Source organism: Lepidochelys kempii, chromosome 10 (genome assembly GCF_965140285.1).
Source record: "Lepidochelys kempii isolate rLepKem1 chromosome 10, rLepKem1.hap1, whole genome shotgun sequence".
Lineage (NCBI taxonomy): Eukaryota > Metazoa > Chordata > Testudines > Cheloniidae > Lepidochelys > Lepidochelys kempii.
In genome coordinates, this window is record NC_136389.1 from 14,278,894 (window position 1) to 14,306,739 (window position 27,846).

The 27,846-nt window shown below is 40.2% G+C and overlaps 1 protein-coding gene across 1 annotated transcript in view; it reads right to left on the reverse strand.

Moving 5' to 3' along the window:
- Nucleotides 1-3,734: 3,734 nt before the first annotated feature.
- The window catches only part of FAM20C (FAM20C golgi associated secretory pathway kinase), an 81,966-nt gene continuing 57,854 nt past the window's right edge, over nucleotides 3,735-27,846 (reverse strand). The window contains exons 4-10 of the mRNA XM_073362099.2: nucleotides 26,267-26,359; nucleotides 23,198-23,313; nucleotides 13,216-13,396; nucleotides 12,453-12,562; nucleotides 6,940-7,021; nucleotides 6,057-6,116; nucleotides 3,735-4,867 (exon numbers count right to left, since the gene is read on the reverse strand). Of these exons, the coding sequence (XP_073218200.1) occupies nucleotides 4,615-4,867; nucleotides 6,057-6,116; nucleotides 6,940-7,021; nucleotides 12,453-12,562; nucleotides 13,216-13,396; nucleotides 23,198-23,313; nucleotides 26,267-26,359 (895 nt within the window). The 3' untranslated portion in view covers nucleotides 3,735-4,614. The remainder of the gene's footprint in view (nucleotides 4,868-6,056; nucleotides 6,117-6,939; nucleotides 7,022-12,452; nucleotides 12,563-13,215; nucleotides 13,397-23,197; nucleotides 23,314-26,266; nucleotides 26,360-27,846) is intronic.

Sequence of the window (27,846 nt, forward strand, 5' to 3'; positions counted from 1 at the left end):
AATAGTTAATCCAATCTGACAAGTCCACAGCCTGAGGTGGCATAGCTGTAGGCTACCAATGTGCCATTCTTACAGGCACATTTCTGTTTGTAAAAAATACTTGCAAGTAGATCCAGAATTGTCTAATAGGCAAAAAAAATCAAAGACCCTGATGCTAACTTGCCTGGTGCTGCTAAAGTGTTTCCTCCTATATCCATTTTACATTTTAAAATGAATTTGTTTAGACTATGTTTGTGTCTGCCTAGCAAACAAGTGCACCAGCAGGAGTGTTCATGGACACAACATTTTAAGGCAACATTGGAAAAAAATTTATGGGAAGTAAATTTTTAATCTGCAAATGTGTTAGCCCTAGAAATCTGATGCTAAGAATTACGCTTATTCAGGCCCCAATTCAGCAAGGTACTTAAGCATGGGTCTAGCTTTGAACAAGTGAAGCATCCCACTGACTTCAGTTGAAGGCCTCAACACACATGAAGGGCTCCAGTCACAACAGCGAGAATGCTCATGGTGCTTATTTGACAGTCCTCCATCTCTTGTATCAAGTCTCACTTGAGCTCAGCTGCTGCCTGCTCATCCAGAAGGAGACTGGGAGACAGTCTACTGAGTTACCTCTCATTTCCAGCCATTGTTTATTTCCCACACAAGAAACACCTTGTGCTGTTATTACACTGCAAACTCCTTAAGGTAGGGATCTTAGCTACCCCATGCTCTGACCGGTGCTGACCAGGTTGGCAGCATGCAACAAATACTTACTTCACACTAGAACAGTTTATTTGTGAATTTTCTTAGGCGGTTAAATAACAAACAAACAAACAAGTCTCTCTCACATCTTGATTACTCAAGAAAACAGCATCACTATTCCAGGCTGTCAGGTAAATTTGCAATTAGGCATTTTAAAAGCCACACGATGTATCTGTTCAAATATTTACTGTGAATACCACATGCACTTTGCTGAATATGTTAGGTCCCTGAGAGACTATAGAAGCTTCTTTGGGTGTATTCTTCACATATCTTGTGTTACACATTCTAATGTGTGGTATTTTGAATAAAACTGCATTCAGGTACTTTTTTCTATAGTGAATATTTGGCCTGATAGATGTGCAGGACTCCTAAAGAGACGTTCCCCTCTATCATATTAATCCTCCTTAGTTCATGGATTATTGACCTAATCAACAACGACAGCCCCTTCAGAGCAATTGCATCTCATTGCACTAATCTGGCTGTCATACATGTTTGATAAGGTGAACAGCCTCTACACAATGAGCATATATACTTCATCAACCTTAACAACAGGTACACAAGACCACCCCGGTGAAACCCACCCTGTGCAAAGGGACAGCACAAAGCCTAGGTGCCAGTTAAGTCCCCAAAATAGACTTTAAACAGGAGTTAAGTGTTTAACAGACCTTGGGCTGGCTCTTTGCATGTGCGTGGATTTCACCACAACATAGCAAATCCCTTTGTTTGAATGAGGAAAAAAAAACCCGTACATATTTTCACTGTTGAAAGACAGGGACAGATCCTGAACCCAGACTTCTGTCCACGTTGCACCACCAGTAAAGAGGCAGAGAGCTATCCTAGCAGGGCACTGAGTCCTCCTTAGGCTGCTCTGAGCTACGGGGGGAACTGCTTTGGGCCAGAGCATCAGAAAGGTGGCTTTGAGTCACACCCCTCCCCCATGTGCATGTGCAAAAAATAAATAAATCAAAAAGTCAAAACAAGACAAGACAATAATTTGATGAGTTTCCCTCACAGAAGCAGCAAAAGGAAAATTAACACAGGCCAAAATTCTAGTTCCTAGCTTCAGCTCCTACACATTGGTGTGAGCTTCTTGCAAGACATGGACTAAGGAAGTCATCCAAAGCCCATTAAAATTAATTAATAAGAGTCTTTTCATTGATTTCAAGGTGCTTTAGCTCACGTCAGGAGTGCCCTCAATTCCCACTGAAACAAAGCCGAAGGTGCTCAGCAACTTGATGGATTCTAGCTGAGGTATTTGTATGCCCTCTGTTACCAGACCATTTGATTTGAGTATCACAGACTCTGTAATGTACTTATCCTCACAATACCCTTAGGAGGTAGGGTAGTGCTGTTACCTCCATTTGACTGATAAGGAACTAATAGACACTAAATGACCGGCTGAAAAAGAAGGAAGCCTGTCAGGTAGCAGGGAATTGAAACCTGGTCTCCCAAGTCGCAGGCTAGCCACCTGACCATGGGCTAGCCTTTCTTTCATCTAGGCTATTGATGTATGTATCTTAAAAAGGTAATGCTATTCTGAAGGTTAAAGCAGAAGGGAAGCACTTCTGGTTTTTATAAATGTAATAGGTTTGGAAATGAAGCCCCTTCATCCCCACCCCCTTTTTGTTTTTTTTATTTCAAACACAGGAACGCATTTTTTGGGTTAATTACAGAGCTGCAGCATTGTCACACTATGGTCATGCCATATGGTCAAAGTGCAGGGCAGGAAACAGAGAGCAAAGAGTCAGGAGTCTATTGAAATATAGGAATAATGAGTGAATTTTAGTCTAAGATCCCATAGGAAGGCTGTTAATTTAACTTACAGACCAGCAGCGGCTTCATAAAAAATAAACATCCCTCTATAGATTCCCCCTATTATGACTAAGAAATCTTTAAATTGAAGCCCTTAACTGGAGTAGGCTCCTGAGCTACTCCACACTTTCAGGAAGAAGAGACCTACTCTGTTTAGCTATTCCCCAAGGCTAAACTTAACTCTTGAGGTGTACTAAACTTACAAGCTGGAATGAGCTTTTTCAGGACCAGGGGCAGACTTCTGACACAACTGAGCTCCATGTTGGAGAAACCTATCTGAGCTGGGGCAGAGGTGTAACCAGACAGGGCTCTGTAACTGAAATCAGCTCCTTCCCTGTGGAGCGGGCTTTATAGTCTGTTAGTCCCAGGTTCTAGCCAACTGGATTCCTCCGCCTGACTCAAAATGAAGTCTCACCGCTAACAACAAACACTGCAGCTTCTCCTGCTCCTAGGAAAATCCTGCCAATGCACTGTCTACCTCTCTGTTACTTCAGAATAAAGGTAATTAAGAGAAGGAAAGTAATAAAATAACAGTAGTAATAAACCCTGTAGACTACACCCTGTGTTTGCTCTCCTTAGCACTCATTAAAAGATTTGAATACACACAGGTTCAAGGGGAGAGAGTATAGAGCCTTCTGCACCTTGCCCATTGTGGGAATATTGGCATTTTGTGCTTGGGAAGAACAAAGGACTGCTTCCTCGATGCACTCCTAGGCTGGCTGCAAAGGGCAGGCAGGGGGAAGAGGTGGGGATACGGCTCTGTTAAAACTTCTTTACCAGTCTATAGACCTAGCCCAGCACACAAGGGAAAGCAGCTGCACTGTGTCAAAGGGGACTTGGGAAATCAAGGTGCCACAAGTACTCCTGTTCTTTTTTCAAGGAAGCACAGTGGTTCTAGGAGTCATGTTACCTCCCAGAGCTCTTCCTGGGCCAGTAACCAGCTGCATGCGCCTGTATTCAGGGCTATTGCTAAATACCACAATTGCGTGCACAGTAGCAAAGCTGCTGCAGAATTTCAATGTATATTACCCATCTGTTGTCTGCTCTGACACAACCAGCTCTATCTAGAACTGCAAAATGTGATTGCAAATTAAACATGTACTTCCCAAATATTTAGTTAGTGTATACTTTTCCTTTGAAATATATTTGCAATTTAAATGAATCCATGCAGACACTCTGGCTACACATTTGCCATATCTTTATTGCACTTTTACCACATTGCAAACAATTCCACAAAAATGCTGCAAAAGTAAGCCTAGAAGCTGCCGAAAGCAGCTTTTACTCATATATGTATATATTTACACAAAACTATCAAAAGCAAAGTTGGAAAAGTAACAGCCCTACTACGATAGTCTAGAAAGATCAGAGCTGCTACTGTCTGATGGATAAATAGTACAACTTGTCATTTTACATCACTCTGTAAAACCAACATTCAAGTATTCTTGTCAATGCACAGTTATCGAAATCCCCTTCCAGCTAATCACTGTACTTACTATTGTTGTGGCTGTTATTTTTGCTTTTAAAAGTTCACGTGTCTTAACCCTTTAAATGCTGAGTAGTTGAAAAACAAAGCATTCAATTTAAAGTAGGTTCAGTGAATGAGAGCACTTAAAGGGTTAACACAAAATACTAAGTGGACTGTCACCAAGAATAAATTGTGAATCACAAAACTATGCTGTCCCTCTTTTGTTAAATTTGGTAGTAGGTATCTGTGGTTTTCATAGATATACCATATATAAATACAAAATATTAAATAAAGGCCTCCTTTCTATACAAAAAGAGCAGGAGGTGTTTTGCCACCAGACTAGAGTCACCTGTCAGTGACTTCAATATTTTCCAAACCTTTTCATATTCTGATTTAGGAACTATTTAAAAGCATCACATTAGACTTATTTTTGTTAATTAACTAATCCTTCACAGAGTCTACACTTTACCTACTTTGGGAACAATTATATCTCATTTTTGAATTCATTGAATTCACAAAGTTGCATACACAGTCTTTTGCAAGACTTTTTTTTATCTTCTTTACTTAGCTAGTAAAAATGCAGTCATATGATTTCACTACCTTTTGGTTGTAATAGTGTTAACATCAGTGTCAAAGTCATTTTCAACCACATTAACATAACCATCTTTTTCTATACAGTCACTAACAGCTTTCAGAACAATCCGTAGCCTCCTGTCCATTGCCTCTAGGTGTAGCTGATAAAGGATGGGTGCAACCTTATCTTTTAATAAAGATTCCTCCATCAAGTGACTTAGTTTGTATTCCTCCTTGGCTAATAACTGTAATCGTAGATAGGTAGACTTCCTTATTCTAGGAATGAAGGGAAAAGGGTAAATCAATATTTGAGTTTCGCTTTATTACATGTGGCATAAAAGACAGAATTGAAATAACCCTTCTCATGATAACGTGGAAGACACTGACATAAGAAAACATGGTACATATGTAATATGTCAGGCACATATTCTTAACGAGTGGCCAACATTTTCAAAATTCTTTAGTGGTTTCAGGTGGCTCAATTTTTAAATGCCCTCTTGAGATGTATTTAAAAGGCCTGATTTTGAGACAGTGCTGATCACCCACCATCTGAAATCGGAGTCCCCTTTGAAGTTTCTCAGGTTGGGTACCCCAAAATTAAGGCACCCAGTATCATTAGTCACATCTGAAATTCTTGGCCAGTGACATTAAGGATAAAATTTTTCAAAACTCTCTAAGTGAGTTAGGAACCTAATTCCCATTTTTCAAAATTTACTTAGGCCAAAGAGACTCGACAATCACAAAAAGTTGAAGAAATCGGAAGTTTGCGCTGGACGTAACTGAAATAGTTTTGCTGAAAATCTCTTTCTACTGATGCAAATGAGGTATGTACATTAAAAAAAAAAGACTTTGAGTAACATTTCAAAGTGCTTACATGACTTAAGAGCCCAAGTCTCATTTTCAAAAGGGACTTAAGTGCCTAACTGTCTCTAAAATCAGTGGGATTTAGGCTCCTAAGTACCCAAAGAGCATCAGTGCAGAACTTTTTAACAAGAACATACTGCCCATAGCTTTTAAATGAAATTGCATGGAAGACTAAACCCAACATTTAGAGACAATTTCTGTGCCCAATAAACAAGCATTTAAAAAAAAAACCAGAAAACAATTAAGCTGGAAAAACATGCATATGAACTTCTCAGGCAACTACAATACATGGGTAGTGGTGTACAATCTCTATCTGAAAACTCGTCTTCTAGGTCAAGCTCAGCATGGTGCACATCTCGATGGGAAATCCATAGACAGAAAACCTCTTTTGCATCTGTTTTCATCACATTTGACTGCTGTCACTGCCTCAGCTTTGTAAGCACCAATTCAACAAACAGATCGCGTTGGTCAACACTAGATGTCCAACAATACCCAGAGCACCTTAAATGAGTGGTTTATGCAGCACATGGCTCACTCCTGAGCATTTCAGTCCTGCCAGCTGAAAAACAGGGCTCATTACAGATACCAAAATAAGACATACCTGCAGCACTGGGTTAAAGGCACCAATATTGAGAGCTCATCATGGGAATATTTTCCAAACCTATTGAAAAATAAAGGATGAAATGACAAAGGGTATTTCAATGTCTAACCCACAACTGCATCTTTTCATTCCAGAAAATTAAAAACAATCTTTAGGAATATAGGGCCTGATCAGTGAAGGCAATGGGAGTTTTGCCACTGGGCGCATGATCAAGGACTGACAAGATGGGGAGACAATGGTACCAAGTTCCTGAGCTTAGCCCCCCCACCCAAACATCTGTAATTCGGGTCAAATCTGGGTGAAGTGGGAGCGGGTGGGGCCCCAGCGAAAATGTACCCGGGCCTCAAATTTCTCTCAACCGGCCTTTTCAAGCCAAAGAACAAAACAAAGATTGTGTCTTAAATTGATGGGGATTTACTATTCTGGGTGGAAATTGAATGCAGGTAATTATATTACAAGAGCAGAAGAATGGTCTTGTGATTAATGAACAGGACCGAGGCTCAGGATATCCAGGTTCAATCCCACCTGTACCACAGCCTTCCCCTATCAGCTCAGGTAATTCATATAATCTCTCTTGGTCTCAGTTCCCCATCTGTGAAATGGGGATAATAATACTTCCTTTCTCACACTCTTTGTCTGTCTTATCTATTTATATGAAAAGCTCTTCAAGCCGGGACTGTCTCATATCTGTGTTTGTACAGCATCTAATCCTACAGATCGCTGATTTCAGTTAGGGCCTCTAGACACTGCTATAATACTAATAAATAATAATAATTAATAATGTATACATTTAAATATATAAATTATCTCCATAGCTGTGTTGTCATGAAGTTAGTCTGGCCAAAATTATTCCACTGATCAATAAAATTATTAACATATTTACCCTCTTCCATTATCTAAGTGGATAATAAATGTTTCATTTCCAAACTTTTCAAAGGTTTCATAGTGATGTCGATCCATGTTTCCTAGAGAATAATAAATCATAATAATAACAATAGCGATAATAATGATAGAACAAAACAAAATAACAACTCTACACTGTTATTCCTAAATGCAAATTGGCAGATAGTCCAGAAGCTGCTTATTTCAGCCATGATCTGAATATTTCTGACTTTCTTAGTTATCTGTGAAAAATTATTGTAGTTAGTCATTATTAGCTATGAAAAATGCTAAAAGATGTGGCAAATTACAGAAGATATTTTTGTTCAATACTTTTTAGCTTGATTCTATATTATCTTCCAACTGAGGACTTAGCACATTAATTGGGAATGCTTTAATATTTATTTCTTTTGATTTATTAAAAATATCACTATCCTTTCATTTGGGAGCTCTTATATTATTTACAATATACATTCTCATATAACAACAGATGATAAATTTCTCATACCATTTTAAGGGCTAAATTATGGTTTGCCCTGTGAAAGTCACAGCGCATAGTTGCTGTAAAAATCATGATCTGGTTTCGAGGTCCCTCTCTCCTGACAGTCCTATCTCTAGTGCAGGCTACTTCTAGTATTCTGGCTGGCTGGCACATTTATGAGAACGAGGCTTGTCTCCGCCCACTCCCACCCTTGCCTGCCCATTCTCCACCCACATGTGGAAGTAGCAGCTCTACAGAGCCCACTCTCCCCCACATGCTGGAACCCACCACGCATGCAGCCCAAGGGAATAGGAGATTTTTGTGCTCCCTTATTCCCCTGTGCAGGTATATAGGGCAAGCTACAATCTTGCCCTAAATAATTAACCTCCCAGCAAACCCTGTGAAATCTCCAGCATCCTCCTCAGAATTCTTCATCTTCAAAAGGCTTGGAGAAAAGATGAGCTTTTCAACCTGTTTGTGATGAACATATCCAAACTCTGGAGGACCAAGTGAGAGGAAGTGAATTCCCTCACTGAGAATGCCCTGCCAGCTATCCTGTCTCTGTTATAATGAGGGGTCCTGCTCAAGCACCTCAGCTGACCTCAACTTCACAGGGAGACAATCTCTGCAATAACCAAATCCTAAACCAGTAAGACCTTTTACAGTTAAAATCAACACTGACACTCCACCTCCCAGGCAGCCAGTGAGCTCACAAAGCACCAATATTGTATTCTCGTGGTGTGACTCTCTACTCAAGGAGCCTGTGTTTACACTGGGCAAAATGTATCCTGTTAGAAAAGGCATTAACTAACATGACTTAACTCACGTGATGGTAAACATGACTTAGTGTCCAGGATTAACCATGACCAGCTAAACCCAGTGTCCTTATCTATGCTAAGGGTGAAATCATATTTAATGTCGTGCTAGCCAATTTTAGGCTGGTAGGTAAGAGATTGAAGTCCAGGACCTCCATGGTAGCATTCTCTGTTCCAGTTCCACACACAGGGCCAGTCAGACAGGCAGAACTGCAGGGTCTGAGACAATGGTGTAGGGAGGAGGGGTTTAGATTTATTAGGAACTGGGAAAACTTTTGGGAAAGGGATAGCCTGTCCAGGAAGGATGGAACCAGATTGCTGGCACTTAAAATTAAAAAGGTCATAGAGCAGTTTTTAAACTAAGGGCTGGGGGAAAGCTGAGTGGTGCAGAGGAGCACGTGGTTCGGACAGAGGCATCCCTTAGGGGAAGATCTATTAATGGAGATTCTCTATGTCCTAGTAAAGAGGAGAGGATGGATGATGATAAAATACAGGTAGGATCTGATGAGAAACAGTCAAATGAAAAAGAGTCCCATTCAGTTACAATATGTAATGGCAGATAGCTAAAAAGCGACAAGTTTTTGAAGTGCTTATATACAAATGCTAGAAGTGTAAATAATAATATGGGTGAACTAGAGTGCCTCGTATTAAATGAGGATATTGATATAATAGGCATCACAGAAACTTGGTAGAATGAGGATAATCAATGGGCCATAGTAACACCAGGGTACAAAATATATCAGAAGGACAGAACAGGTCATGCTGGTGGGGGAGTGGATCTATATGTGAAAGAAAGTGTAGAATCAAATGAAGTAAAAAGCTTAAATGAACCAAACTGTACCATGGAATCTCTATGGGTAGTAATTTCATGTTCGAATAATAAGAATATAGCAGTAGGGATATATTACAGACCACCTGACTAGGATGGTGATAGTGACTGTGAAATGCTCAGGGAGATTAGAGAAGCTATAAAAATAAAAAACTCAATAATAATGGGGGATTTCAACTATCCCCATATTGTCTGAGTACGTCACCTCAGGACAGGATGCAGAAATAGTTTCTTGACACCTTAAATGACTGCTTCTTGGAGCAGCTAGTCCTGGAACCCAAAAGAGGAGAGGCAATTCTTGATTTAGTCCTAAATGCAGCACAGGATCTGGTCCAAAAAATGAATATAGCTGGACTGCTTGGTAATAGTGACCATAATATAATTAAATTTAACATCCCTGTGGCGGGGAAAACATTACAGCAGCCCAACACTGTAGCATTTAATTTCAGAAAGGGGGACTACACAAAAATGAGGAAGTTAGTTAAACAGAAATTAAACGGTATAGTGCCAAAAGTGAAATCCCTGCAAGCTGCATGGAAACTTTTTAAAGACACCATAATCGAGGCTCAGCTTAAATGTATACCCCAAATTAAAAAACATAGTAAGTGAACCAAAAAAGTGCCACCATGGCTAAACAAGAAAGTAAAAGAAGCGGTGAGAGACAAAAAAAAGCATCCTTTAAAAAGTGGAAGTTAAATCCTAATGAGAAAAATAGAAAGGAGCATAAACTCTGGCAAATGAAATGTAAAAATATAATTAGGAAGGCCAAAAAGAATTTGAAGAACAGTTATCTAAAGACTCAAAAAGTAATAGCAAAATTTTTTTTAAGTACATCAGAAGCAGGAAGTCTTCTAAACAACCAGTGGGGCCCCTGGACAATCGAGATGCTAAAGGAGCACTCAAGGATGATAAGGCCATTGCGGAGAAACCAAATAAATTCTTTGCATTGGTCTTCACGGCTGAGGATGTGAGGGAAATTCCCAAACCTGAGCCATTCTTTTTAGGTGACAAATCTGAGGAACTGTCACAGATTGAGGTGTTACAGAGGAGGTTTTGGAACAAATTGATAAACTAAATAGTAATAAGTCACCAGGACCAGATGGTATTCACCCAAGAGTTCTGAAGGAACTCAAATGTGAAATTGCAGAACTACTAACTGTAGTCTGTAACCTATCATTTAAATCAGCTTCTGTACCAAATGACTGGATGATAGTTAATATGATGCCAATTTTTTAAAGGGTTCCAGAGGTAATCCCGGCAATTACAGGCCGGTAAGCATGACTTCAGTACCAGGCAAACTGGTTGAAACTATAGTGAAGAACAAAATTGTCAGACACAGAGATGAACATAATTTGCTGGGGAAGAGTCAAAATGGTTTTTGTGAAGGGAAATCATGCCTCACCAATGTACTACATACAATTCTTTTAGGGGGTCAACAAGCAGGTGGACAAAGGAGATCCAGTGGATATAGTGTACTTAGATTTTCAGAAATCCTTTGAAAAGGTCCCTCACCAAAGTCTCTTAAGCAAAGTAAGTTGTCATAGAATAAGAGGGAAAGTCCTTTCATGGTTTGGTAACTGGTTTAAAAAATAGGGCACAAGGGTAGGAATAAATTATCAGTTTTCAGAATGGAGAGAGGTAAATAGTGGTGTCCCCCAGGGGCCTGTACAGGAACCAGTTTTATTCAACATATTAATAAATGATCTGGAAAATGGGGTAAACAGTGAGGTGGCAAAATCTGCAGATGATACAAAACTACTCAAGATAGTTAAGTCCCAAGAGACAGTAAAGATCTCCAAAAGGATCTCACAAAACTGGGTGACTGGGCAACAAAATGGCAGATGAAATTCAATGTTGATAAATGCGAAGTAATCCACACTGGAAAACATAATCCCAGCTATACACATAAAATTATGGGGTCTAAATTAGCCGTTACCACTCAAGAAAGAGATCTTGGAGTCATTGTGGATAGTTCTCTGAAAACATCCACTCAATGTGCAGCAGCAGTCAAAAAACAAAACAAAACAACAACAACAAAAAGAACAGCATATTGGGAATCATTAAAAAAAGGGATAGATAATAAGACAGAAAATATCTTATTGCCTCTATATAACTCCATGGTACACCCATATCTTGAATACTGCATGCAGATATGGTTGCCCCATCTCAAAAAAGGTATATTGCAATTGGAAAAGGTTCAGAAAAGGGCAACAAAAATGATTAGGGGTATGGAATGGCTGCCATATGAGGAGCGATTAATAAGACAGCGACTTTTCAGCTTGGAAAAGAGACAACTAAGGGGGATATGATAGCGATCTATAAAATCATGACTGGTGTGGAGAAAGTAAATAAGGAAGTATAACACAAGAACTAGGGCTGAAATTAAATAGGCAGCAGGTTTAAAATAAACAAAAGGAAATATTTTTTCACACAATGCACAACCAGAGGATGTTGTGAAGGCCAAGATTATAACAAGGTTAAAAAAAGAACTAGATAAATTCATGGAGGATAGGTCCATCAACAGCTATTAGCCAGGATGGGCAGGAATGGTGTCCCTAGCCTCTGTTTGCCAGAAGCTGGGAAAGGGCAACAAGGGATGGATCACTTGATGATTACCTGTTTTGTTCATTCCCTCTGGGGCACCTGGCATTGGCTACTGTTGGAAGACAAGATCCTGGGCTAGACGGACCTTTGGTCTGACCCAGTATGGCTGTTCTTATGTTCTTAGTTATGTTACTTAGCATGTTTTCTAACATCTTGCTTGCAGTGGGTAGCTGCAGTCTGTACTGGCTTCAGTTTCCAAGTGGTCTCAAGCTGTAGCCCCATGTTCAGTACATTACAGTAGGCCTAGGATATGTTACTCTTGTCTAGTGTTTGTAAGTATTTATTTTATTTCTGAATGGGTTGCGCATAAAAAAAAATACTGTTTGTGGTGTGTTCTGCATCTTTCCTGCTTGAGAATCAATAGTCCCCTTTTTATCTACCACACCCAATGCACTAGCACACAGGTGTACAAAGATCTACCAATAATGCACAGCCTGGACATGTACATGTAGAAAGCATCCATTACGACGGAGTGAAATTCACTGTAAACTGTATTGCAGAGGCTCGGAATTTCCATGAAGAACATTTTGTGTGACTGTCAAAAAGGACATTAATCATTGTGCTTATTTACAATATAGTTCTAGAAATCTTTGTTCTTTTAATCTGCAGTGATGCAAATATGTCCAAATAAATGTGCAATATTTCACAATTACCCAGGTTGCACATACGAGTATTTGCAATTCTAGGTGTGCATTAGAAAATTGCTGAACTATACAAAACACTGTCTGGAGAACTGGTTCTTACTATAATTAAACATTGCATTTAATTTTAAAAGATCTGAAACATACCCATTAGAAAATCAAAAATTGTCATGTCCATTATATCCAAAATTCTGGTCCCACTGTCATAGGGTGGTGTTTGTTTAACTTCTTCACAATAATCCGGATCAACTTCCCATCTGGAAAAGAGATATTGTTGATCGTTTATATTCGATCTAGAAGTTACTCTGTATCACAAAACCTTTCAGAGATTTAGTTGTACTGCAGTGGGTTAGGATTAGCACATGTACAACCAATTCTACAGGCTGTTTTAAGCAAATCAAATTCTGATAAAGATTGTGTCTGATGAATGAAGGTAAATTTTCTAGAATTTCTAGAAGAATCATGAGTTTGAGGAAAATATCTGGTTCCCAGATCCAAAAATTAGGAGATCAGGTGTGCCTTCTAATAATTACAAAGTCAGATATCTAAACTACTCAACACTTGTTTAGGACTGACTGCTTCGGTACTGGACACAGATACAGGCCTTGATCCTGAAAAGACTTATCCAAGTGCTTGTCTTTAGACATGGGCATAGTCCCACTGAAGCCCATTCAAGGATCAGGTGTTTCTTCCAGATTCTAAATATTTATTTTTTTCCAAGTACATTATTGTCTAGGGGGCCTGATTTAATGCCCACTGAAGGCAATGAAAAAGCTCCCACTGACTTCAGTGGGTTTTGGATTAGACCTCTGCAGAATTTGTGTTTATTTTTTAATTAACCACTGCTTATTTTCTACCCAGCAATACATTAGCTCTGCTGCTGGAAAGCCCTTTGGTCTCCACTACTCACTCTGCTTTCTTGCGTTTATGGTAGGAGCGCCGCCATGGATTTCTCCAGGTTTTCCTTTTAGCTAAAGACAGGTCAGGTAGGAAAGCAGCGAGAGAACCTTCGATCTGATCTGGTTTTCCACAAAGAGCATGCTCGGTTGAGCAGTAGTATGAGCACTCACCATAGAAACAGATGTTGTTTGCTGACAAAGGAAAGGAAACATCAGAAAACTTTCTCTTTTATTAGTGTTTTAGAGTACGGAAAACACATCGAAATACACAAACAACCACAAAAAAATATATGATTCTGACTCAAAGCCCACTGATGGCTGTGGTAGTCTTTCCATGGCCTTCAATGAGCAGTAGGGGCCTGATCCAGTGTCCACTGAAGTCAATGGAGAGATTGCTATTGATTTCAGTGGGTTTGAAGTGGGGCTTGGATCAGGCCCTCTGTGAATATTTCCAATTTATGTATATTCTAATAAAATAAAAAATAGTTTCCTCTACACTTTTCCAACTTCAATATGCCTTTTGAGCAATATGAGTCCCTACAGACACGGACAGTAAGCTCTAGACTTAACATAGTTCCCCCAAATACAGTGCCTGAACATTAGATAATAACCAATATTGCTAAGAGTTTGCTCAGCACTTTCTGGAAATCAGGTCCCTTTGAAATGTCTCAAGTTGGGAACCTAGAAATTAACGTATCCAAAATCAATAGTTACTTTTTAAAATTCTGTCTCATTTCTTCGAACACTGACAGCATTTTTTGGTAGAAGATGTTTTCATTTTACAAGGGAGAATTGTTTGCGATACATACCCAATTTTCCAGGGAATCACAGAGCTAGCTTTGGCAATAGATATGTTAAATTTCCTCTCTGCATGCTGCATTATTCCATTAGCCAACAAACAGAATGCCTCAACAGCAACTTATCATATTTTACAGGGCCTAGTACTTTAAAATCTCACAACTACCATCATATATTTGAATGGTACTAGGAATGCCATAATCCACTTCCCAAGTGAATACACTAGAAGGCTGAAAGATGAGTACTTTATCCCATGAAAGAAACCAGATTATTAGCAAGAAAAGCAGAGTGATGTTCCTATTATTGCTGTTTTACTACAGGGCTTAAAAAATGTACTTGCACAAATGCGTAAAATATAAGTTGTGCAAGATTGTGTCCTTTCCTTACGCTACAGTGCCACGGGGATAAGGAGTAAGAATCTCCACTCTTAGTCCAACTCACAGCAAGGCCACGCAGCATAGCACTGCTGTGCTTGAGTGCTGCTTACAGAGTTGCTGCTCCTGGGGAGCAACTGACTGAAAATGGGGCAGGGATGGGTGAAGCCAGGGTTCAACACGCATCCCTTCACAGGCTGGCTTGCAGAACCTGCTGTCTGCACAGGCAGCTCCATGCTACACCGTAAAGAAGTGTGGCTAGTGACTTTCCCCCTAATGCAATAGGACAGTTCAAGGTCTCTGAGGCCAAATTCCTCCTGGAGCTTGCTTTGGGGTGGTGCAGCTCTGCATAACCATTTCATTGGAGCTTCATGCTAATGGCATGATCTAACCCTGTAGCAAAATAAAGCATCCAAAGTGGAAACAGAATAGTGTGTGTACATAAGGTAGGTGATACAGGAGAAAGAGTAGGGAGGAAGAATGGTCCTTGACAGAACAGTGTTAGCATATTGCATGTTTAAAGAGGACACTCCCTCAGACAGATGTAGAAGCTTCAATAATGCTGTTGTGTCCTTTTACAAAGTAAGGCTGAACATACTTTTAAATTCAGGAGACTATGAAAGTGCAGTAAAACTCGTGATGATGCCATTACTGATTGGAATTGCTCAGGTCTATTATTTAGAAGACAGACTGATTACCATGAAATTGTCTCAAACAATCAGAGTACAGGGTTGATGGATTATTACTTAACAGTTTTTCCTAGTTATTCATTTCCATACATTTTGGTTGTGGGCATCTGAATTGTGCATTATATGGTTATAATTCAGTGGTCACATATCATGCAAATCCCTGTACTCTGATAGGCTGGCAGTTATTATTAGTCAATGAGGGTATAAGAACAATTATATCATGTCCTCAATGTTTACTTACATTGGCTAAGTCCCTTCTGATTTTGTTCCGAAACACAATGCAAACAAATATATATTACATTTATCTTGAGGGCAAGAGCCTTTTTGATAAGTAGAAAGAGAGAGAGAGAGAGAGAGACAAAAAAACAGTAAAAGAAAAAATGAAGAGCTGAAATGATAATAGGAGGAAAAGAAGAGCCAAAAAGATATTTTTGAACTTGAAATAATAATAATAAAAATCTTATGGCAATTTGAGCACCCTCCCTTTAAAAAAAAAAGTTTTTCCTTTCATTTAAAATGTGAGCATTGCCTTAACAATTTCAGGATAAGAATAATAACTTCAGAAGATTTCCCGTAACTCGGAAATAACCACATCCTTGGCTGATAAACCCCTTGGGTTGATTATTTCCTATAATCACCTCAGCCTTCAGTCTTGTTGCGTGTTCAACAAAGGATATGATTAATAGGTTTCAAACAGGAATAACACTCAATTTATCCTTTAAATAACTTGAAACAGTCCTGTAATTCCTATTGAAACACTGGCACCTTTGGAAAATATCTTTCATATTGCATAGGAATACAGCTTTATCTATCTATCTATCTAATCTACAATTTAGCTTAAAATAAACTACTATAGGACTCCACCATCTAAAATGTGAAGGGGGTTTTATTTCCTCTCTTAAGGCTCTCCTCCAAACAGCCACTGTAGCGCTAGTCTGGCTGCAGTTTTCCACAAAGCTACACATGCACTGAAGTTTTTTAGCTTTGCCTTTGATCACAACTGTTAAATCAGGAGGGTTTCATGCCTCCATCTGAACTTTTTTCATAATACATAATGAAAGGGGGATGTGGTCTGAACATTGGCTGAATGCTATGGTAAGCTGCAGTTTACTAGGAAACTGGATTATCGCATTGTACTAGGCAGTGGTACTATTGGCTAATAACTCCAGAGAAAAAAACATTTGAGATTATGCCTTTGAAAGAATTTAATCTAGACAAACTATTGCAATGCTAAACACAAAAGATGATCTGCACAAAAGCACACACAGGATCAGATTGTGATCCTTGCTGCAGGATAAAATAGGGGAGTGAGGGGACGTAAAGAGACTGCCTGCATTCCTCCAAGCTTCCTACTTCCTGAAGGGGGCAGTGCAGTGGGAAGAACAGCCACTCTCTAGCTACTACTCCCCATCCTGTACTGATGGGCATGGAGTGGGGAGGGCAGGAGCAGGGAATGGGCAGAGCCTTGGCACAACTTATTTCCCCCATGGAAAGTCAAAATTGGGTCCATGCTCTCAGGGGTGGTGCTAGGCATAAGCAGACGAAGGGTATGTCTACACTACCCGCTGGATCGGTGGGCAGCGATCAATCCAGTGGGGATCTATTTATCGTGTCTAGTCTAGACGTGATAAATCAACCCCCGAGTGCTCTCCATTCGACTCCTGTACTCCACCAGGCGGAGTCGATGGGGGAGCGGCAGCAGTCGACTCACCGCAGTGAAGACACCGCGGTAAGTCGATCTAAGTACTTCAACTTCAGCTACGTTATTCACGTAGCTGAAGTTGCATAACTTACATAGATTCCGCCCCCCCCCCACCCCAGTGTAAGGCTAAGCAACTGCTTAGACCAGGGCTAAGCAACTGCTTAGGGTCCCAAGCAGATTAAGTGGGCCCTGCTGAAGTACTACCCCCCAAATACCCTTCATCTTATTTAATGGGGACTTTTAAACAAGTGTATTCATGTGTGTTGTGTTGGTATATTTATTCGTTTGAGGAAATAATACAATTAGTGTTTTAGGGGGAGGAGTAAGGGCCCTCCAGAAAGACTCCTGCTTAGGGACCCCAATGGCCTAGCACCACCTCTGTGTCTGCTCCTGGGTCAGCACAACTGTGTGTTGCCCCATACGTGGGGCAGATTGTAAGATTGCCATCTAGCCCACATGTTTTTATTTAGTCAAGTGTCAGCATTGCCTGTTCATTTGCTGATGTGGATAATCCACTGATATTTGTCTTGATAGTTTAAGATACTTTCTCTATCAAATCTACATGAATCTGCTTACACCCCGGAGGGAGAAAACTTACCATCCGCTATCCTGAACCATAACTGTTTTGTAAAGAGCAAAAGACACAACAATGACACTCATCTGCTGTCATATCCGCTGTACATTTGACCTTTTTTTTTAGAAAGGAATGACATGAAATACCACACTTTGTACTGCAGGATGAATGACTTGGAATTAACTGAATGCAGTCAGCAGCTTTCCATATTTTTAGTACAAACAACCGGGAATAATAATTTGGCATTCATCATGTAGTTGTAGCTAAATAAATCCACAGCAAAGTTTATGGCATATCACCACAGTCACATCAACCGCTGCATGGGATGACAGAGCTAACATGATACATGCTGGCTGCATTGTGCTTTCCAATCAATCATTGTTCTTATTGGGGCATATCCAGCTATTGATTTTTACACAGAACTCCCAGTGACTTCAATGGTCATCCCACACATTGAAGGATGGCCGGATCTTTCCTGTTGTTAGGACAACGGATCTGAAGCAAAACCCACAAGAGTATTTCTTGGTGATAAACTACAGTCAATAACAAGGCCTTTTCTGCCCCCAATTGCACGCTCTGTTGGCCCAGACTTGTGGCCCAGGGTCCCATTGGCTTCAATAGTCTTGCGCAGGGGACTGCAGGATTCTGGCACCGTAGCTCACATTTTAGCATCATTGGAATGATAGAATTGCGTTGTGCAAATCTCTTATGAATGGGCATTTTGCCATTAAAAATATTTCTACCCCTTCCTGCATGCAGGGATTGCGGCAAGGTAGATTGTAATATTATGGTTGTAATATTATTGTAATATTAGGGTTGTAATATTAAGATTGTAATATTATACTCTCTGAATAGCATTCTTCAAAAGGATTTCTGAAAAAAAAATTCAAAAACACGGATGCTGAATATTTGTAATAATCCACAACTCCCATTAAGATTAATTCAAATAGTTTTTTTAAAAGTCCATTTAAAAATAAGGTAGATCATCTGCATTCCCACATGACACATTTATGGACAAATCCCACCTTCCTATGCTTATATAAGACTTTAACAGGAGCCCCGTGTGAGGACCAACGGCAGTATTTGGTTGTTTAATATATTGTGTGGGGATGCAGCCAAAGGGGGAGCACAACACATCTGCAAAGGATGCAACCCTGGTGCAAGCTGCTTGCACTCTCCTAGTGCAAAGGGTGGCGGGGTGCATCAGCACTATCGGCAGCATTGGCATCCTGGAAAGGGAGGGGATGTTTCAGATGGGTGGTTGCACTGAAATATTTCTTCTGTGTCTTGTATCAATGTGTTAACTTCCATTTCATTAAATAAAGAACATGAGCAGGAACATTTTGAGGGGCCCAAAATGATATTGCAATACATTTGTCCTATACTTAAGGCATTAAGGCAATGTCCTATACTTAAGGCAATACTCAAGTTGCAGTGGGGGAGGTTTAGGTTGGATATTAGGAAAAACTTTTTCACTAGGAGGGTGGTGAAACTCTGGAATGCGTTACCTAGGGAGGTGGTAGAATCTCCTTCCTTAGAAGTTTTTAAGGTCAGGCTTGACAAAGCCCTGGCTGGGATGATTTAATTGGGGATTGGTCCTGCTTTTGAGCAGGGGGTTGGACTAGATGACCTCCTGAGGTCCCTTCCAACCCTGATATTCTATGATTCTATGATTTGAATATGAATTGACAAGATTTGTGGGTTTTGACAAAATGCCTTGTAATCATAATCAAGTGATCGAAAAATAGGAGTATCAAGGCTCAGCCTGATTATTACAATTAAAATTCAAAATGTATCTGTGCATCTATCCATCCATCTTGTGGCTTTCATAATGTTAGCGGAACAATAATTCTGCTCAGGTAGAAAAGGAATTTCAAAATGCTTTACAATCAAATGACTTGGCAGTACCTTTAGTTCACTGAAAGTAGTGTTACTTTTAATACTGTGCATTTAGCAATACCCTTGCAATCAAAAGTCTAGAAAGAGGATATAATCCTGAATGTTTACTACAGCAGTACATGAAAAGATCTTTAATCTACCTGCTCAGAATAATAACAGACTCAGATTTGCTATTGTTGGTTGGAAAAAAAACCATCCACAATCCCCTGGAATTGGTTACTCTGAATGAAAGCGTTAATGCTTACTAGAACTAAAACGATGGCTGACATTAATATGTCTCTTTTTGCTACCTGAAGAAGAGTTCTCTGTAAGCTTGAAATCATGTCTCTCTCACCAACAGAAGCGGGTCCAGTCAAAGCTATTACCTCATTCACCTTCTCCCTTTTGCTAGTAAGTTACTATTCCTTTGTAAGAGTACTAGAGTTTCCATAGCTTCCCCTGCTGCAAAGGATGTAAAATTAATTTAAATGATTACTCGTCTATTTCCATGTCTCATGATCAGACCAAACTGCTTGCAAGTGCACTTTTTCTGCAATGTGCTTTCTCTTGGAATGCAGTATTGACTGACCCTATTGCTGTCCAGTTTCAGGGTTTTACATTTCTCCGCATAAGAATGAATGCTTCCCTGATGTGTAGTTCCAAACAAGAGCTGTCTGGAAGTTATTGGCATAGAAGGGCCAGATAGCCCTGTCCCATGGGACAACACTCGGAGGTGGCCTCGGGCACGGAAACTCTGTTCCATTGCCAGGATGAGGTTTGCACACTCCACACATCATAGAACAAGCTGAGGATTTGGCCCTAACACCTCTTGGAGTGATCATTAGATGCACAAGACCATTTGAGGCTCTGTGCCTCTCTCCACACCCCTACAGCTTGCTGGAAGTGTGGGTCCATTGGATCCCTGCAGCCAGGGATTCCCCTTTAAGGGGTAGTTTCCTAGTCTAGTGGGGACTCCGTGCAAAATGAATGCCACTTACTGCTGCATTGACTTTAAGGGGTGTATGTGCGGGGGAGTTATGTTTATGGAGGAGACACTGTGTCTCCACAGCCCTTAACTCTCCGCATGCACTGGGATAGAGCTGCAGAGACAACATACATTCAGCTACAGGGGGAATCCCATGGAGATCTTGAGAGCTCAATGTGACACAGAGATGTGAAGTATTCCGTGGTTTCTTATTATGTTCGTATTACATGTACTAAATCTAGTCAGTTTAGCACAAAATGCGGCAGAGGAGAAACTTCTAGAGGCAAATCAACCTGTGCCCTGAGAATAGGGGAATTTCTAACTGGGCAAGCTGAGAGCTGTCTTTGATATGATCAGATGTTTCACCACATCATATATCCTGCAGCAGGGGTATATCAGAGCTATAGAGACTCCTTCAACTACTGGGCTGAGGTAGCCCTGGCTGATATCTGAGGCTTCCCACTTGTGAAGCTAGCACTGAAATCAGTGGGATCCTTTCAAATGCGCTATTTAATCTGCTATTTGGGCTTGTGTTAGGTCCCTGGATTTGTCCAGTAGTGCTTAATTTAGGACCTTTATTACTTCTGAACCCCACATTAATTAATTAATGCCATTTAAGGTCAGTATGAGATACAAGATGCAGGCTGTTCTCACAGTAATGTGAGTCTGGCTAATTAAACTAAGGATTTGCAGAGAATGGCTTTGCAATTCACTAACATGCTATAAGGAATGTATATTGATTTAGAAAATCTATAATGCAAAAACACACAAGTTAAGCATTTTATTCTCCAGCAAAGCCTGAGTCATGGTTAATAAAATATTTTAATTGCGTTTATCTGAATCACATAAACAGAGGTGGATAAAGGATTATGCTTGGACCTTCCTTTGAATGTCTAAAATTGTATCATGATGAGATAAAGAACTTTATCTTAACTCGCAGTCTTTTCTCTGGAATTCGTTGCTTCAGTTGCTTTAAACTGTTCAGATATTTTAGCATTGTTTTATGATTCTACTTTCAGAAATCACACAAGGTTTCCCTTAAAACCTTGATATGTAAATTGGAAAAAACAAAGGACCATACCCTTCCAAATCTTGCTCACAAGCATGGGAATACAGTGGTTAACATTTCAAGTGAGCAAAACAAACTACATTAATTTAACATTACCCACCAGATTTTCAGCCTAAATTTTATCTCTAAATTTTGCTCACAGTATTTGCATCCATAATTGATTGCAGTGATCATATTTTGTGCATGAAAATTCACATTTGTCACTCAAGTGCTTGACTGGATTACCCAGATTCCTGTGTGTGTACACAAAGTGGGTGCATACCTTGTTTTGTGAGCATGGTTAATTAGTTGTATATGTAAAAATGGGCACTCAAAACTTGAGGGCAGATTTAACTTTTTGCAGTTATGCAATTTATTTTCCAAGTGAAGTTACTGCTATAAATTACAGCATGTTAAAAATGTGCATATAACAATGCTGTAAATATATCATGATCTCAAAATGTAGACATCACTAATGACTCCATAGGTGATTTTATGTGCACAAGTGTGACACACACAATAAATAGCTATTTTTGTAATGAAAACCCAAAATGGAGGGTTATGGTTTTCATCTGATGCAGGCATGTAACGATTATGTTCATGGAAATTGAGGGGAAGGATTCTCTTGTGATTAAGATTTTGGACTGGGACTCAAGGAATCTGGGGTCAATTCTCAGCTCTGTCAGAGATTTCCTGAATGACCCAGTCACATAGACCCAAATTCAAATCACATAGACCCAACTCAGGAAAACACTTAAGCACACTGCACATCGTGTAACATCATTTAATAGTAAAGTCAATGGGAATTAAGCACATCCTTTTTACTCTGTGTTTGCATAGGGAGTAGCCTATGGGGTGTGTGGATTATTGAACTCTTAAGAATGAGCCTTTGAAAATTCAGATGTTGCATTTTATGAGGCTACTAGAGCTGGGCAAATACTGAATAAAGCATTCAGGATCATACTGTGAATAACACCCACAAATTCGCTGCTATGATGTTCACAACCCCTTTTATTGGCTATCCTCAATGTGCAATTTTATTATTTACAAGAATGTTTACAGAGGTTAATATTCTCCCTGGTCCAGAGGGCCAGAACAAGGGCTATGCACCAGTTAGGTCACAGTTAAACCCTATTCTGAGGATATAAATGGGACTTACATGCTGCATAGGCCTTGTGGTAGCCTTTGGAACACAGCTGATTTCCATCTGGAAGGAGTATCCTTCATACATATTGCTCAAGTGTCACACTGCCTTGTTATTGATACCGATGTAAATATGTGTCCATGAGAATGTTTGGGACTGAGATGATTTATTCAGTTCCCCTCCCATATATAAAAGTTTCAGCCATCCAATCAGGGAGCAGAAACAATAGTATGTAACCTATAGCGATGATCAGTCATATAGCATAAATAGTAAATGTGCTAAGTGTTAGTTGTTTTGAATAATCTGCAAGTAACTGATGAAAATGCTTTACATAAAACACTTGTTGAATAATTTTCATTAACAAACAAATACACACAAATCAAACTCATTGGATTATTTGTGAATGGCAAAAGGGAGAATGTGGATGAGGTCATATCTTTTACTGGACTAACTTCTCTTGGCGAAGGGGAAGGAAGCAGAGACCTGAAGAAGAGCTCTGTATAGCTTGCAAGGTTGACCCGTCCACCAACAGAAGTTGGTCCAATAACAGATATTACATCACCCACCCTGTGTCTTTCATATTCTGGGATCAGCTCCGCTACAACAATACTGAAAAAAGGGACTCAGTTCAATACAGTATATTGTTTGCTGTCAATAGAGCATGACCTGATCCAACAGCTCCCCTGATAAACCATATTTGTTTTTATTTAAAGGTATATAAAAAGAGACCTTATATTACAATTAAACAATAGGTGTCTCCCTTGTGACGTAAGAAGAGGGCAATGTAATGCATAAAACTACCTGGTGAAATGAAAAATGTCCTCCACAGTTTCTTGTCACGAGTAACATCCCTAATTTCTCTGGTCATATTAACCAATCTACCTGCAACAGGTGGAACGCGACGAAAATCTAGGATCCTGGAAGTGAAATAAAAGGGGAAGTTTACTTTTAAGATTCTTTAAACAACAACAACAACAACAAAACCTCTGATAATTCCTGCCTCTAAAAACGTAATTGTGATGCAAACTAAAGAGGTACATTATACCCAGAAGGCACCATCTAAATTTTTCTGTGGCCTTCATATTTCAAAGACCCTCATCAAGTTTAAACCAGATCATCCATGGTGTATAGTATACATGCTCAAGATGTAATGTTAAACGTTCATTGTTATGAGTCCCGATTTAGCCTTATTGTATAAAGGATAAGAACGGCCATACTGGGTCAGACCAAAGGTCCATCTAGCCCAGTATCCTGTCTTCTGACAGTGGCCAATGCCAGGTGCTTCAGAGGGAATTAACAGAACTGATAATCATCAAGTGATCCAAGCAGAATCACTTTATGATTAAAAGCAAGAGGATACAATGTTTCATTAAAAAATTAAGCAATGTAATATCCTAGAAATCTAAGATACAAGAGACCTGTTTGTTAGTCCAGTCCAACTCCTCACCAATGCAGAATTGTTCTCTAAAGGACGTTATCCATTGCTTTTTCACTCATGTTTTGAGTGAATCTAGACACGGGGTTCCAATGTCTTCCATTGGTAACCTATTACCCTCATTCCAGGATATCCAGAGAGGCCCAAAAGGCCCCAATCTAACCCTTGTCTGGGTAGCCCTAACGGCCCCAAACCTAACCCTAAGTGGAGAGCCCTAGGGGCATCAATTCTAACCCAAGAAAGGGAAGCACTGTGGGCCTCAACCCTAACCTGGAAAGTCCTACAGGCCCTAACTCTAAACTGGGGAGCTCTACAGACCCCATGTTTTACACTAGGCTGGGGATCCCTAAAAGAAGAGTTCTGTGAGCACCAACCCTAACCCTAGGTTAACTAGTTTTAGGGGATGTCTACATTACAGCTTGGAGCAAGCTTCCTGACCTGGTAGACTGACTTGTGCTAGCAGGGCTCTTGCTAGTGCATTAAAATAGCTACATGGACATTACGACACTGGTGGAGGCTCAGGCTAGCCACCCAAGCTCAGATCAAGGGTGTAGGGTGGGCTTGAGCCTGGGTGGCCAATTCAAGCCTCCATTGGAGCTGCAACATCCCCACTGCTACTTTTAGCTTGCTACTGTGAACACCACTAATGCAAATTTGTCTAGTAGGCTGGGAGGCTTGCTTCCAGATGCAGTGTAGACGTATGCCTCAGAGCCCCAAACCTTACCTTAGACTAGGGTGCCCTATGGATCTCAACCCTATCTTTAGGGTAGGGAGTTCTAGGGACCCCAACCATAATTCTAGGCTGGGAAGCCCTGGGGACCCAATGCAAACCCTAGGTTAGGAAGCGAAATGAGACTCAATCCTTTCACTAGGTCAGGGAGCTGTATCAGGCCCAATCTTACCCTAGGCTGGGTAGCCCAACAGATCCAACCCTAGACCTAGGTCTGGGAGCCCTATGAGTCCCAATCCTCGACCTCGTTGGAGAAGCCTTACTGCCCCCAACCCTAACCTTAGGCCTGGAAGCCTTATGGCCCTCAACCTGTCCTTAATCCCTACCATCCACTACCATAATCTTAGGCCAGGAAGTCCTATATATTGCAATCCTAACCCTAGGATGGATAGCACTACCAGTCCCAAAACCAACGCTCTACCATCCCTGACTCAAACCCCAGGCCCGGAAGCCCTACAGGCCCTGACCCTGACCCTTGAGTGGGCAGCCCTATGGCTCCCAACCCTAGCCATAACTCCAGAATCCCTATTGGCACAAACCCAACCCTATATGTGGAAATTCTATTGGCCCCAACCTTTATCTGAGGCCTGGAAGTCCAAGAGGTTCCAACCCCAAACCTTGATCTGGAAGCCCAACTAGCTCCAATCATTACCCTAATCTGAAATGTCCGATGGGTTCCAACAATGACTCTAGCCCAGGACAGTCCTCCAGTCTCAATCCTAGCATAAACCATGGTATCCAAATGGTCTCAAATCATCATCCAACCACTGATTGCCACTCATACCTGAACTCGGGGCCTGATGTGTCTCATGGGATCTAACTGTAACCCTTTTCCCAGGATTCCCTACAGTCCCTACCCTAACTCTGTTATGAATTGTCCAAGAGACTCCCACTCTACCCCTAGCCAAGAACGTTTTATGGCCTCCAACTCTGGCCCTCACCCAGGATGTGCAAGAAACTGCAACCCTAATCCTAATCCAGAAAATGCCATGGTCTCTAACTGTAATCCTAGATTCCCAGTAAACCCCACCCATAATCTCTGCACTGTAGGCTAAATGGGCTCCAGTCCAAAGGCTATCTTGGACACACAGATGGCTCCATCAGGGTCCAGCCCTAATCCTGCCCTAGATCAACCAATGGGCCCCATTCCTCATTGTAACTGTGGGCCTAACTATGATCCTAACTCTAAACTTTATGCACAATGGCCCTCAGCAGCCAGTCCCAAACTCAAGCTTATGAAACCACCATCTCTTATCAACTCTCTGTTCATCATTTATTTTATTCTTCTCTGAGTGCTCTCCTGCTTCTCAATATCTATCTCATATTCACATGCCTAGAACTAATTGAAGTAGGACAGGTTCAGTTATACCAATGCCATGTATCCCCCATGACATGAGACCTCTCCATATGCAACTCAAGGTCACATTGTCATGTGTAGCATTAGACTCTTCTCTTTAATATCGCCTCTAATTCATTTTGACCTTTACTTCTTTTCAGATATCTTCCTCCCAAAGTAAACCTTTGTTTCTAATTATTATTCCCCATTTTCATTCTGTTCCATTCATTCCTTCATGTAGATTGCTCACCCTTTTTATGTTATTTTCTATTTTTAAAGTAACTAAATTTTTTTTCCAGGCAGGAGGATTTGGAATAAAATGCACATCACATTTAATTTTTCTTTTAAATATTATTTCGTTTTACTTACCTGTCCAAATGAAATGCTGCTATTTCAGCATTATGCCTTTCATAGTCTGAGAAATAAAAGAAGTCAGGTGGGGTTTCCTGTTCTCTGGTTTGCCTGCAAAGAAAAACAGGTATGACAAATAAGGATTAGTATTTATAATGAGCAATGCTCCAAAATCAAGCCCTTTGTTCAAGAGTTCAGTATTGGTTGCTTAATCGAAGGCCCCTAAAAATACTTCATGTGCGAATTATTCACCATAAAGTAATTTTATCTTTCTTACTTCTGTAACAAAGTTCTGAATTCCAAGCCTATCCTCCTGCATGAAGGCTGCTGTCACAAGTGCTGTTCCACTCAAGATGCTCGCTCTATTTAACAAGATCTGTTTTATCACTCAAATATTTCATTAGTGGTAGCAGTGAAAAGAATGTCATTTCATTAAATTATCATAAACTGTAATTATAAAATTTCCAAAAGTAATAAAATTTCGCTTTTATCTTTGGCAGTTGTGGAGTTGCTATCTAAAATATGACTCTTCTTTTGTATTACTTGGATCCAACAATGACATGTTTTCTTCATTTCAGAAGAAATGGAACCATTTCAGTTTGACTGCAATGACATACGTCACATTTCAAAGAACATTAACAAGATTGTACTCCAGAGAAGCGTCAAGAATTTGTTGTTCCTACATTTTAAGCACAAATAAAAACTGTTTTTTAAATAGAAAGATAAAGCTCAAACATCAAACTCTGCTAAAAATGGAAAGATCTTTACATATAACAAAGGGGCAATCTCAGGGCCCTGTGAAGCCAATGGGAGTTTTGCATTAACTTCAATGGGTCCAGGAATTGGCCATGGGATGAAATTCACCCTGTGCAGTTGACCATCACAAGACCTACGACTCCATTAAATTCCACTTATATTCTATTTTGAGGACTTAAATGTGACTTAAGTGTTACACAGATCTTCTGTAGGCCATCTGCTTGGGGTGAATTTCATCCCAAGAAAACTGCCCTATGTATAGGTATTGTTTTTCTTTCTACAGACTTTGTACAGTACAAAGTAGTCCATGCCTTAAATGAAGCATAACTGCAGACACGTAGAGACCATCAACATATTTATTTTCTTGTCACGTGTCATTCAAATTGTGGCTATTTGTGGGCCATAAGCATGCCTACTGAGGGTACAATACTTAGCACTGCAATCGTAATTTTCACACATGTGGTCCCCTGCTCAGCAGAAGTGCTGCAGTGTGGCAATCAAATAAGCAATCACTGCTCTCCATTTGCTCCTGTTGTTGCAAAAAGGCAGTAAAGGATAGAAGCTAGAAGTGAGACCAGGACAAAATAAAACTAATGTTTTTGAGATAGGAACAAGGGAAAAGGTGAAATAGCCACAGGGATGAATAAAGTTGAGTTGGCTTATGGTGCGGTATATAATAAATACAAAACTGCTAGGTTAGCTGCAGCCTCATTGTACAGTTCCATATCAATTGTATGTTGTAACCTCAGTACTAGAGAAATGAGTTTTGACTGTACATTTTGGGAGAAGGAAATTAACATATTTCTACTGGGCAGAAAAGGATTTCGAGTGCTTATTTTTTT